This window comes from Sceloporus occidentalis, unplaced genomic scaffold (genome assembly GCF_023333645.1).
Source record: "Sceloporus occidentalis isolate IW3139 unplaced genomic scaffold, rSceOcc1.0.p SCAF_13, whole genome shotgun sequence".
NCBI classification, from domain to species: domain Eukaryota; kingdom Metazoa; phylum Chordata; class Lepidosauria; order Squamata; family Phrynosomatidae; genus Sceloporus; species Sceloporus occidentalis.
Genome location: NW_028316993.1, coordinates 1,757,760 through 1,770,959, shown reverse-complemented (window position 1 = coordinate 1,770,959; position 13,200 = coordinate 1,757,760). Strand labels below are relative to the sequence as shown.

General features: G+C 46.9%; 1 protein-coding gene and 1 long non-coding RNA gene across 3 annotated transcripts; both read left to right on the top strand.

Annotated features, from left to right (window-relative positions):
- The first annotated feature begins 399 nt into the window (after window positions 1–399).
- LOC149304524 (uncharacterized) lies at window positions 400–3,520 on the top strand. The gene is made up of 3 exons (XR_016271821.1): window positions 400–497; window positions 795–905; window positions 3,464–3,520. It is a non-coding gene; the product is annotated as an uncharacterized LOC149304524 (long non-coding RNA).
- A 1,690-nt stretch (window positions 3,521–5,210) lies between these two features.
- Window positions 5,211–12,508, top strand: LOC149304523 (transcription factor RelB-like). Of its 2 annotated transcripts, XM_089478943.1 has the most exons (9): window positions 5,211–5,736; window positions 6,396–6,553; window positions 6,963–7,054; window positions 7,558–7,689; window positions 8,321–8,425; window positions 8,843–9,058; window positions 10,145–10,213; window positions 10,340–10,417; window positions 10,871–12,508. In XM_089478943.1, the coding sequence occupies exons 1-9, from the start codon at window positions 5,308–5,310 to the stop codon at window positions 11,233–11,235; spliced, it is 1,644 nt and encodes a 547-aa protein (XP_089335069.1). In that variant the 5' UTR covers window positions 5,211–5,307; the 3' UTR covers window positions 11,236–12,508. The 2 variants fall into 2 exon arrangements, with proteins under 2 accessions (XP_089335069.1, XP_089335068.1); XM_089478942.1 differs by lacking the exon at window positions 7,558–7,689 and having other exon boundaries at window positions 5,220–5,736.
- Window positions 12,509–13,200: the final 692 nt, after the last annotated feature.

Here is a 13,200-nt window from a genome sequence, read left to right as displayed (position 1 = left end):
AATTGTTTTCCTTTCTGGATTTGATCACTCTTCTCTCTGTTGCCCTCACCCCATGCGCTCTCTTTGGCCCACTAAAGTGTTGGTGATCTGTTGATCGAAACCACATGTCCGATCCCCTTGGCAGATAATGTTTTCCCCCCCCCTCCCAATGCCAAAAGCAGCAAGTGGGTTGTGCTTTCCGGTCTCTCTCCCTCTCTCTCTCTTTCTTTCTTTCTTTCTCCCTCCCTCTCTCCTGATTCTTTTCCTAGAACTGGGCATCGTTCCCACCCAGTCTCCCCATCTCTTTCCTCTTCCAAGAAGTCAGCCAGGAAATGTGAAAGCCGAAAGCTGAACCGACTGGAGGGGGGGAAAAATCAAATCAAATATAGCAACAGCTGCAGCAGGAACAGAAGGTGAAGGATGATGCAAAAGGAAGAAATCGTGCAACTTGACTCTTGCTTTTAGTGTGGGCAAGTTGGAGAAGAAGGCACAAAGCAAGATGGAAGGGAAAAATCTGGGTGAGCTAACAAAACTTTTTGTGGATTTGCCCACACACCTTTAAGCTTCTTTGGTCCAAAACACACTGCAGAAATAATCCACTTTGAGGCCTGAATCATGGGAAATGCAGTTTATTGTGGCACCAGACAGAGAAGCCTCAATGTCTCACAAAACACTTGCCAGGATTCCCCAGCATTGAGCCACAGCAGTTAAAGTAATCTCAAACTGGATTATTACTGCAGTGTGCTTTGAACCCTTACTATACATAATCAGGTGGCACTAAAGCAAAGGAACTGATCTGCTTTCTCCTCTTGCAGGATCCAGGCAGCAGCACCACAAGGCTTTCTCCTCCTCCTGTGTGACTCATTAAAAGCAGCCTTTCACAAGTGATGCCTGTTTAGTGGACCAGGCCTCCAACATCCATCCAGGTATGATATGATGGGAGATGTGGTCCAACGCAGTGTATGTACTGGGTGCCTTCAAGTGATTTCCGATTTACGGTGACTCTACTGTGGGGTTTTCTTGGGAATATTTGTTCAGTGGAGTTGTTTGTGGGTTTTGGGGGCTATGTGGCCATGTTCTGGAAGCATTTATTCCTGACGTTTCGCATGCGTCTGTGGCTGCATGTCAGGAATAAATGCTTCCAGAACACGGCCACATAGCCCCCAAACCCCACAAACAACTATAGATGCTGGCCATGAAATCCTTCAACTTCACATTGTTCAGAGAAGGGTTGTCATTGCCTTCCCCTGAGGCTGAGAGTATGTGACTTGCAACCGCAGTGGGTTTCATGGCCAACTTGGGAATCGAACCCTGGTCTCTAGTGTCATCATAGGTGCAAAACGCACTGCAGAAATAATCCAGTTTGAGACTGCTTTAACTGCCTTGGCTCAGTGCTAGGCAATCCTAGCAGTTTATTGTGACTCTCTGTCACAGAAAGCTAAATCTCTCGCAGCACTACAGTTCCCAGAATTCCCTAGTACTGAGCCTTGGCAGTTAAAGCAGCCTCAAACTGGATTGTTTCTGCAGTGTGTCTTGGGCCATATAGTCCAATGTAGGACGTTCAAGGAAAATATAGGACATGGCCAAATAAAAGCTGGGGGGAAAACCCCACTCCTATAAATACAAATCCCTGCTTCTAAGTCATGGTCAACATTGGAGGCCATTAAAATATAGGACATGGCTAGATAAAAGCTGGGGGAATTAAAACCCCATTCATCTAAGTGCAAATCCCTGCTTCTAAGTCATGCTCAAAATTAGAGGACTTTTTGGAAACCTTCCTGGATCAGAAGGCTGAAATGGAGGGCGTGTCCGGGAAAAGGAGGACAGGCCAATCAGGGGTTGTGTGTATTGAACCCTGAAGCCACGCCCCTTTGCTGCCAGCCCGGGGGGGTTTCCCGTTCCATTCAGGATGACCTCATCACCAGCTTCAGCCAATCAGGGCGTGAGGGCGGGCAGAATAGGGGAATTCCAAAGCAGAGGAGGGCTCCTCCTGGAGATCAAGGGAGGAGGGGAAGAAAGCTGGGCTTTAGGGCTGGCCCAGGGGGCGAGGGGGGCCTGGCCAGCCGGCCATGAGTAGCCCTTGCCTCCAGCCACCATCATCACCACCACCACCACCATCATCATCATCAGCCCAGCTGGAGAGAGGGATGCTGGCTCCCCCTCTAGGTAGGAGGCAGCTGGGCGGGGAGAGGGAGGGGCTACTGGCCCAGCAGGGCTAATGGTTGCCTCTTTGGGCTCAGTTGGGGGGGGGTCAGAAGAAGGCCCACTCAGGCCTTGGGGCATACTGGGACAGAGCCTGAGTTGAAGGCAAAGAAGAAGTCCTGTGTCACTTTGCAGGGCTGGGTTGAGAGAGTGTGGCTTGCCCCAGGTCACTTGGTGGGTTTTTATGCTCAATGGGGGGGCGGTGGGATAGGTCTTGGTCTCCAGAGCCCCCCCTCCCGGCCCAGCGTTCAAACCACTGAGCCACCAGGGCTCTTGAAAGCTGAGAGAGTGTGACTTGCCCAGGGTCATCTAGTTGAGCATCAAAGCCCACCGGGTGACCGTGGGCAAGTCACACTCTCTCAGCCTTAGAGAGAGCTGGCATGGCATAGTGGTTTGAGAAGTAAACTAGGACTCTCTGCAGACTAGGGTCTGATTCCACCACCATGCCGGTCCAGAGCTCTAGTCCAATGCTCAAATCTATGCCACTGAGGCTGAGAGAGTGTGACTTGCCCCAGGTCACTTGGTGGGTTTGTATGTTCAGTGGGGGTATATGTCCTGGTTTCCAGATCCCTTTGTCCAACGCTCAAACTGCTATGCCACATTGGCTCTCTCTAAGGCTCGAGAGAATGGGACTTGCCCCAGGTCACCTGGTGGGTTTTTATGCTCAGTGGTGTGTGTGTGTGAGGCCCCTGTCTCCAGAGCCCCCTAGGCCAACGCTCTCAAACCACTATGCCACACTGGCTCTCTGAGAGAGTGTGACTTGCCCAAAGTCACCCAGTCGAGCATCAAAACCCGTTGGGTGGCCATGGACAAGTCACATTCTCTCAGCCTTAGAGGAAGCCAGTGAGCATTGGACTAGGCGACTCTGGACTGGGTTGGTGGAGGAATCAGACCCTACTCTCCAGAGACTCCTATGTTTAACACTCATACCACTATGCCACACTGGCTCTCTCTCTTTCTCAGAGAGTTTGACTTGCCCCAGGTCACCTGGTGGGTTTGTATGCTCAACTGGGTGACTTTGGGCAAGTCACACTCTCTCAGCCTCAGGGGAAGGCAATGGCAGACCTCCTCTGAACAAATCTTTCCAAGAAAACCCCATGAGAGGCTCACCTTACGGTCGCCATAAACTGGAAATGACTTAACAACACACACACTCCACAGACAAAATCCAATGCTCAAACCACTACACCTCATCCTTTCCATATCTGTTGTTTCCCCCTCTTTTTAAATGTTTGGTGGTAGAGTACAGAGTCTCAGCATCTGTGCGTTTATCCCTTCCCAGGTGCTGCCTTTCCAGCTTCAAGTTTGTCCGTGATGCAGCCAAATGGAAACACTTCTGGTAAGGCTGGTTAGCACTCCATTCACAAGTAACCTTCCAAACTCTTCTTACCGAAAATGTTAAAACAAAACAAAACAGTGAAAGTTATCAGTTATCGGTAGTTACTTTTGCAGAGATTAGTTTTTCTGCAGTTATCGGTGAAAGAGAAAATAAAAGGGAAAGGCTAGGAGGTAATCTTGACGGAGATTCAGGGGTTGTGTGTTTGCTGTGAATAGAATGGCTTCTTTCTGTCTAGGAAGGAATTAGCTGGAACACATACTTTGAGAATGCAAACAAAGACCAGCTTATAAAGGCTTGTAAGGAACAGGAGGGGACTACTGTCCATTAATACCAACCAACATAAAAAGTGTGTGTGTGTATAGAGAGTGCTAGTGTGGTGTAGTGGTTTGAGTGTAGGACTAGAGCTGCATCCACACTGTAAAAATAATCCATCTTGACATCACTTTTAACTGCCATGGTTCAATGCTATGGAATACTAGGATTTGTAGTTTGGTGCAATAGGTCAGAGAGCGCTGGGATCACAACAAACTACAAACTCCAGAAATCCATACCATTGAGCCACAGTTGTCAAAGAGGTGTCAAACTGGATTATTTTTGCACTGTGGATTCAGCCTAGGACTCTGGAGATCAAGATTTGATCCCCACCATGGAAGCCCACTGGGTGACTTTGGGTAAGTCACACCCTTTCAACCCCAGAAAATCCCATGATATGTGCACCTTAGGGTCACCATAAGTTGGAAATGGCTCGAAGGTCACAGCAAATGGTCATAGCAAATGTAAAATGATATGCTGTTTTATGTAAAAATGTAGAATATGCTGTGTCTTGGTTTTAAAGAACTTTTCTTTCTTTTTCTTTTGCAGAAGAACTAGGTAAGCAATCCGGGGCTTGGGGTACGCTGTCAGCATCGGGTAAGGAGTAACTCTTGACATAGATGAGGGTGGTACATGTGTCTGGCTTGGTCCACATGTAACAACCAGACCTTGGTTTGCTAATGGGACTCTGAGACCTTCATATAAATGGGGCATGCATGAAGTCACTCAAGCAAGCAGGCGTGGAATAAAGGAAGTTGGTGAAGTTCTGTCTATGCAAATCAACTTGAAAAACGATTCTTGTGTGGTGCTTGGAAAAAAAGATTGTAAAAAATTAAAGAAGTAGCATACATTTTTGACTCGGAGGAGGGTCAAACCAGCTTTTTCTGACTGGGGGGGGGGGGGGGTTTCCAGTTTGATTTTGGACTCCACATCCCATCGTAAGGAGGATGGGAGTTGAAGTCCAAAACATCTAGCGGTTTACCGGTGTAAGGCCAGCTGGTTCACATTCTCTCCGGTGGGTTAGTCGAACATACTTATGCTCAGTGTTCTCAATGATAATTGTCAGATCTTCTTGGTTTTCTTATTTTACAAAGGCTTTGGGAAAGGTTTTTAACTTGAGAAAGCACAGAAATTGTTAAAGATATTGCCTTCTTGGTGGTAGACCTCTTTTTAATTGTGTTTTAAACAGTCCTGTCTTGCTGTAGTTATTTTTAAGCATCTTCTGTGAGCTACCTTAAGTCCAATTTGGGAGAAAGGCATCATATCAATAAAAGAAATTAATAAAATAAAACCCAAACCCCAACAGATACCAAGGGTCCATTGTACCAGTACCTGAAGTATCACCTGAAGACTCACCTCTCTTTTGCTTTCCAGAAATTATTGAAGAACTGATCAAGGAAGATGGCTTCGCTGTGCCACGTCCTGCCAGGGGCTGTCTTCCCGAAGCAGCCAGGCTGATCTCCAGAGGCCCCAACATGGTCTCACCAACTGGGATGCAGAGACTGGTTGAACCTGCAGGAATGAACTTATTGCACCTCAGCCCGGAGTCTTTTGCCTCTTCTTGCCCGCCCTCTTCTTGCTTTCCTCAAGATCGTTCAGCATCCCAGCTCTCCCAGAACCTCAATAACTTGACACTGAGGTCTGAGCTGATTCCAAGAGGACCGTCTCTCACTTTACAGCTTGGGAGCGGATGCTTGGATAGCCCTTGGCCTCCTGCTGCCAGGCATCCGGTGATGCCCCAAGACCAGCTGGACAAAAACTTTCTGGAGCCACTCAAGCTTGTGATCACAGAGCAGCCCAAGCAGAGAGGGATGCGCTTCCGTTACCAGTGTGAAGGCAGGTCAGCGGGAAGCATCTTGGGCGAATGCAGCACTGAAACAAACAAAACCCTCCCGACTATTGAGGTGAGTGGTAACTTTCAAGGGAAGGGAATCATTTCTGGCCCTCCCCACATACCCTCCAGCTCCAGAAAAGAGATTCCAGTCAGAGCTGTTTGACAGTGGAACACACTCCCTTGGAGCATGGTGGCATCTCCTTCTTGAGGTTTTTAAACCAAGGCTGGATGACCATCTGTCGGGGATGCTTTGTGTTCCTGCATGGCAGAGGGGTTGGATTGGATGGCCCTTGAAGTCTTTTCCAAGTCTATGATTCTGTTATTCTAGGAAATGTACCCATTTGGCAGGGAGACTCCCATTTAAATGGGACTGTCACCCCACTTTTTAAGCTGCTTTTTAAGTCCGTGTCCCCCTCTCCACTTTCCCCCTTTGTCCTTGGTTTACTTCAGTTGCTTCAAACCAAATTCAAAGTGCAAAAGCAGCGTAGGCTCCATTTACTCAGCAGGGAGGAGAAGAGGAACTGTAGTCCTGCCCTTCCCAGTAGACTCAGGCAGAAGCAAACTCCTGCATCCTCTTTTAGTTTGTATGTTCTTCATTATTTATAACTTTTGTCCTCTTGATCACACTCTGATGTTGCTTGGGCACAGTGTCTGACTTTTTGTCTGTGAAATGTTGGGAGGAATGGCAACAGCTGCATGAATGCCTCTCACTTTTCCTTGTTCTTCCAGCTCCAGAACTTTGCAGGGATCTCAGAAGTGAAAGTGACAGCATGCTTGGTATGGAAAGATTGGCCTTACCGAATCCACCCGCACAGCCTGGTGGGGAAAGACTGCCAGAACGGTCTCTGCGAAGTGACCCTAAAGCCTTGTGTCAACCCCAAACACAGGTAATGTTTTACCTTCCTTGGATTCTGTGCCAAGAGATTATGACTTCCTTTGCAGGTGCCTTTTCTTGGGAGAGTAGAAAGGGCCTTTCCCTCCCAGCTTCAATAGAATCCTGGGATTTGTAGTTTCACAAGGTATTTAGAATTATGGAGCACTAAGTTCTAGTGCCTCCCCAACTACAACCCCAGGATTCCATAGGATTCAGTCATGGTAGTTAAAGTGGTATCCTAATGTTATAATTGTATTGTGTGAAAGGGCCCTGGGTTGGCAAGGATAGCCAGAAACTCTGATTGTTAGATGGATGAATTATCTGTTTTGGTGTAAAGCAGTTTTGTTTGTTCCTGTGGAGCCAAAAGGTTTCCTTCTCTGGCATTCCCTGAAACCTTGAACTGTCCTCTGATTCCTTATTAGTTTTAACAACCTTGGAATCCAGTGTGTGAAGAAGAAGGACATAGAAGAATCCATAGAGAAAAAGCTGCAGCTTGGAATTGACCCATTCAAAGGTGAGTGGGGAGAGGCCTCCAAGGGTCCATGGCCAGGTTTTGAGAGCCTAGGCTGGGTGTAAGGGATGTGGGTTCTGGTAGTCACCATTTACTCTTGATAGGATGGGCCACTACAGCGGGAGTGGGGCCATTTCCCATCCTGTACAACCCTCTGCCCTGGTAGATTACATAGCTGTTTCTGGTTCTGGGCATCAGCTAAAATATGGCTGTTTTTGCCATGGTTTTTTTTTTTTTTTTAATTTTGAGGGAGTTATAGTTTTGCGTGATAACGTGGAGCAAGGGCAGCCAAACTGCCATATGTTTGTAGCAGTTTGGCTTTTGCCTCATCTTAGGGTGCCTCTGCACTGTAGAAATAAAGCAGTTTGACACCATTTTAACTGCCATGACTCTACCCTATAGATTGTGTGTGTGTCTGCAAGGATGGAAGCATTGTTCTTTTCTGTGAGTCAAAAGCGTTTACGTTTGTACTTCATTTCCAAATTCTTTTTCTGCTCTTGCTATAGCCGGCTCATTAAAAAACCACCAGGAGGTTGACATGAACGTGGTCAGGATTTGCTTCCAAGCTTCCTACCAGGATGGCACAGGAAAGACATGCCAGCTCAACCCTGTCCTCTCAGAGCCCATCTTTGACAAGAGTAGGTAATAGGGAAATCTAGAAGGAAAGGACGAGTGATTTCTGGTAGTGGAATCCCAGATCAGAGGAGGATGCCAAGGGGACACCCAGGAAAGGAAACAAAGAAAGACCTGAAAAGATCAGAGATCTAGTGCTGGGAATTGGGTCTATCTAGTCCTCCTTTTTAAGGGCGAGGCTCTGAGGACTTACTCACTGCACAATTATAGCACTATGATTCTGCTTTAACCACTATGGCTGCATCCTGTGAAATCTTGGGATTTATAGTTTGGCATAAGAGAGCCATTGTGGTGTAGTGGTTTGAGGGTTGGCCAGGACTCTGTGGGACCAGTTTTAGGCGAGTTGAATCGTCTTTCCTCCACTGGAAGCCATGAGAAGCTCCCTTTGAACAAGCCTTGCCAAGAAAACCCCATAATAGGGTTGCCTTAGGGTCACCATAGATCAGAAATGATTTGAAGGCACACAACAACAATGGGCCACTAGAGCTTTCCTATTGTGCACTTAGAGCCCTATGATTCTACTTTAACTGCCATGACTGCATCCGTTGGAGTCCTAAGATTTGTAGTTTGGTGAGGCATGAAAACTCTCTGCCTGAAAGAGGTCCAGATTCTAACACTGGGTTTTGGTGCCCACAGAATCCACAAACACTTCAGAGCTGAAAATCTACCGGATGAATAAAGAGTATGGGACCTGCACGGGTGGAGAGGAGCTTTATTTGTTATGTGACAAGGTCCAGAAAGGTAACTGCTGATCTATAAGGCCCTACGTGCCTTGGGCTTGAGAGACTTCCAGAAGTGTCAGTTGTAGAGAAAGAAATACTTCAGACATAACAACCTTCAGATTGTGATGGGTGCCTTGATGCCACTAATGCTGGCACAACTCCCTCCCTTTGAGGTGACAATGAGATGCCCAGCCATGTGACTGATGCTGGGTGCTTAATTTTGACCTCAGAGAGAATGACTTGCACCAGAGGTGGCAATTGGTACAGTGGGCTACCTGTGTAGAGATTGCCCTGGAGTGCCCAGGTTATGGGGAAATTCAGGGCAGCTTCAAGGCCAAAATACTCTGGGGGCATCTTGGAGTATTCTGGCCAGTGTGGAACAGCCCTTAGCTTTCCATGCACTTTCCTCACTGTCACTTCCCTGCTACTCTCACAGAAGATATCTCCATCATCTTCCGGAAGGACACATGGGAGGGCAAAGCAGACTTTTCACAAGCCGACGTTCACCGGCAGATTGCCATTGTCTTCAAGACACCGCCGTATCAGCACTTGGACATCACAGAACCTGTGGAGGTGGAAGTGTACTTGCGGCGCCTGACAGACAGTGTCTCCAGCGAGCCTTTTAGTTTCACCTACCAGCCCAGAGACAACGGTATGTGAGGAACACTGGAAGCTGCTTCATACTAACTCTCTCTGCTTGCCCACCTAGACCTGTATTGTCTACTCTGACTGGTAGTGGTTTAAGACAGGACAGAAAGAAATGGACACTGCCCATAGGTTCACAATAAAATTATATTACGTGTTGAATCTCCGTTATCTAGAATATTGAAATTGAAATATTCCAGGACTTTTTTTTTCATGGGCGGCTGAGAGAGTGACACCTTTGCTTTCTCATGGATCAATGTACACACACTTTGGCCTGTTACAGACTGCCAAAATAAAGCTGCTTTGGGTCTCTTTGGAGGTATGCTGTTTAAATGATGCATGCATCCTAAGAATCCGGAAGCTGCACCAAAGCTGCACTCGGGTGCTTAGGAATGGAGTGTGGCTTTGGTGCGACCTCCGGACTCTTTGGACCCATGCATCATTAAAATAGCATACCTCCAAAGAGACCCAAAGCAGCTTTATTTTGGCAGTCTGTAACAGGCCTTTGTTTCATGCACAAAATTATTTTAAATATTGTATACAATTACCTTCAGGCCATGTATGTGAGATGTATAGGAAACATCAATGAAATTTCTGTTCAGACTTTGGTCTCATCTCCAAGCTATCTCTTTATGTGCATATATGCAAATACAGGTATTCTGAAATTCCAAATACTTCTGGTCCCAAGCATTTCTGATAAGGGAGACTCACGCTGTATAGAGAACAAGGGGATAATGAGCCAACATTATTTAGTGGTTTGAGTTTTGGATTAAGATTCTGGGAGGCCAGTGCTCAAATCCCTGCCTGGCCATGAAAACCCACTGGGTGACTTTGGGCCAGTCACAAATCCAGCTTCAGATGAAAGCAATAGCAAAATCCCCTCTGAAGAAATCTTGCCAAGAAAATCTTGTGATAAGTTTGCCTTAGAGTCGCCGTAAGTAAAAAAATGACTTGAAGGCACACAACAGCAATAACAGGTTACAAATAGCATTTTGAATTGTGCCCAGAAACAGACTGGCAGCCAGTTGCTCTAAAGGGCTGTGTGTTCCTAGTAATACAACAACAATAATAAGATGTCTCCATCTTTCTACAGATACATACCGGGTCAACAAAAAGAGGAAGCAAGGCATGCCTGATGTCCTGGAGGAGCTGTCTGGCCCAGGTTTTTGTACATTTGAATGAAAGTGCAACCCATTTGGTTTGCGCCAATAGTCATGGATTACAGATTCAGTTTATATAACCTTCTCCTTGTATCCAAGGGCTGATAAAATTCTCTTTACTTTGCCAGATCCTCATGGAATTGAAGCCAAGAGGAAAAAAAAGAAGCCTGCATACATGGACCACTTCAACTTGACTCCATCTGCAGGTCAGTGAGTCACAAAAGCCTATATTTTTCAGGTGACCAAGGCCAGCCTAACTGTTAGGCAGAGTGAGATGGACATCTCAGGATGCAGATTTTGAAGTGTCACAAAAAGGGTGACAAGTTTCTTGTTATTTAGTTCCAAGATGTGGAGGTGATGGTGGGACCCCATGTTCTAAAATAAGTTGGCTAGCTTTGGGTACTGTGCACTTTGGTGTGTGTATGTATGTGTTTTTCTGTTTGTGTGCCATTTGCTATTTCTACAGTGTAGATGCACCCTTTGTGTTCTTTGTTATGAGGTGTGGGCTTTCCTACTGTTCTGAGAACCATTTTCAAAATGGAACCGCAGGAGGGCAAAGAAGGGATGCCAACAGGGAAAACAGCTTTGTGGCATATGCAGGGCTCTGTGGCTGTTCCCAGCAGCCCTGAGTCAAGGCAGTTTCTTTCCTCTTGCTGCAGCTGGCTCCATGCCCAACCCCGAAGACCAGAATTTCTTGACCAGCTTGGAACGCATCTCTGTGCCGGACCTGTTTGAGGACTACAGCCTGGTCCAAGACTTCTCCTACAGTGGGCCCAGCCTGAGTGACGTTGTGCTACCGTCAACCATGGACTTCCCCGAAGGGCCGGAGCACGAGTTCCTGTTGGATGCTTATTCCGTCCATTCAGGTGTGTCTGCCCTCTTCCCGCTCTCTGGAGAATGTGAGCCGGAGGGCACTGCCAGCCTGGTGGGCAGCAGCATGTTTCCCAGCCAGTACAAAGAGGCTGAGGCACAGCTGGAAATGGAAACCAAGCTCAAGGCGGCAGACAGTGCAGAAACGTTGTGAAGGAAGCGTGCATCCCAGGCTCTGAGGGTCTATCTCTCAGTCGTGAAGAATACCTGTGAACCCCACGATAACACAGATAGGGGCATCCTCCCTGCTTGAAATGGGGGGAAATATGTTCTTTGGCATGAAGAATGCTTAAAGGATGGATTTCCTTCTGGGAGGCAGCTGAGATGGGAAAATGGAAGGGAAAAAATGCACTAATAGCTAATGGCAGCTGAGGCAGCAGTCTCAGGATTTGGCCCAAGGCATCCGCATTTCCTCCCAGTGTTATTTGCTCAGTTTTCAGGCTGGGAAAGGACTGATTTGTTCTAATGTGTGCATAATGCAGACATCAGTGTCCGGGGAAATATCTTCTGGTGGCATCATGGCAGAACCACCAGCCACTTTCCTCACATGTGATGGTTTAGGCCAAACTTTGAATGTTTAGTCTCTGCTCATGAATGTCTTTGCAAGGTGAGCTAGTGGGTAGAGATCTGTGTTTGCAGAGCAACTCAGATACCCATCATCCCAATACAGACAGGTGGCTCTGTATTGACAATGAATTGAATTTATGAAGGCAAAAGGTAAATGAAGCTGCCTTATACTGAGTCTCGGCTCTGAGGCGGAGTGTTATCTTGCCTCGAAAGAGTCATATTTTTTAAAGTGCTGCTACTACAACATCCCTTTTTAAAGAAGTTGCCAAGGGAAGGAATCAGGGGCTATCTCACACTAAACATTTAGAGCGCTACGATTCCACTTTAATTGCTGTGGTTCCATACTATGGAATCGTGGGGTTTGTAGTTCGGTGAAATACTAGAGCCATCTGGCTGGGAATTCTCAGTACTCTTTTCTACACTGCAAATAGGCCAAAATAAAGCTGCTTCGGGTCACTTTGGAGGTATGCTGTTTAAATGATGCATGTGTCCTAAGAGTACGGAAGCCATGCCAAAGCCATGCTCCGGTCCTAAGGACTGGACCCTGGGATGGAGAGAATATCTGCACTTGGAAAAGAAGTGCACCTTCTGGCCTCTTAAGATGTTTGTGTCATTTAAACAGCATGCCTCCAAAGTGACCCAAAGCAGCTTTATTTTGGCCTGTCTGTACAGACCCATAGGCTGTTGTTATGGCACTTGAAATGGAATCATAGCCCCATAACTATGTACAGGTTCAGTCTCTTTTATCTGGGGGCTGAAATGCAAACTATTCCAAAAGACTAAAACATTTCTCATGGGTGGCTGAGATAATAATGACACTTTCTTGATGGTTCAGTGTACCCAAACTTTTGTTTCATGCACAAGATTAATAAATATATATATATTGTATACAATTGCCTCCAGTCTATGTGTATAAATGAAACATGTGTTTTAGACTTGAGTCCCATTTCTACACACTGCAGAAATAACCCGGTTTGGCACCGCTTTACGTATCATGGCTCAAGGCTATGGAATTCTGGGAGTAGGAGTTTGTTGTGGGGTCCACTGGGCCCCACAACAAACTCCAACTCCCAGAATTCCATAGCCTTGAGCCATGATACGTAAAGCGGTGCCAAACCGGGTTATTTCTGCAGTGTGGATGCAGCCTTCTTAGACCAGGAATACTCAGAGGTCGTTTTGCCTCTGGAATGCATAGCCTCCAGGGCCTGGTGTTGGTTGGCGGTCTCCCATCCAATTGCTAACCAGGGCTGACCCTGCTTAGCTTCCAAGATCAGACTGGATCCGGTGCCTTTAGGGGAGTGGGTTGGAAAGAACTATCATCCCTGTTTCCATTCTGCCCCATTCCATTGCAAATGAATGGTCCCTGATCCTGATACACACTGGAACTAGCTAAGCATCTGTCAATTGGGATTGGCTGGGTCTCCTCTGCGCATGCGCCAAAAGTTTTTGCTGCGCTGCGTTGCGCTTCCACAACTCACCGCTAGAGGCCCCCTCGCTGCTCAGACAATTACAGGTGACAGATTCCTTGGATTAAAGGAGGAGGCCGGTAGTG

Coding starts and splice junctions, on each gene's coding strand:
- LOC149304523 (XM_089478943.1), top strand. CDS start 5,308: ATGGTCTCACCAACTGGGATGCAGAGACTGGTTGAACCTGCAGGAATG. Junction 10,214..10,339: donor GGAGGAGCTGTCTGGCCCAG/GTTTTTGTACAT, acceptor TTACTTTGCCAG/ATCCTCATGGAATTGAAGCC. Junction 10,418..10,870: donor CAACTTGACTCCATCTGCAG/GTCAGTGAGTCA, acceptor CTCTTGCTGCAG/CTGGCTCCATGCCCAACCCC.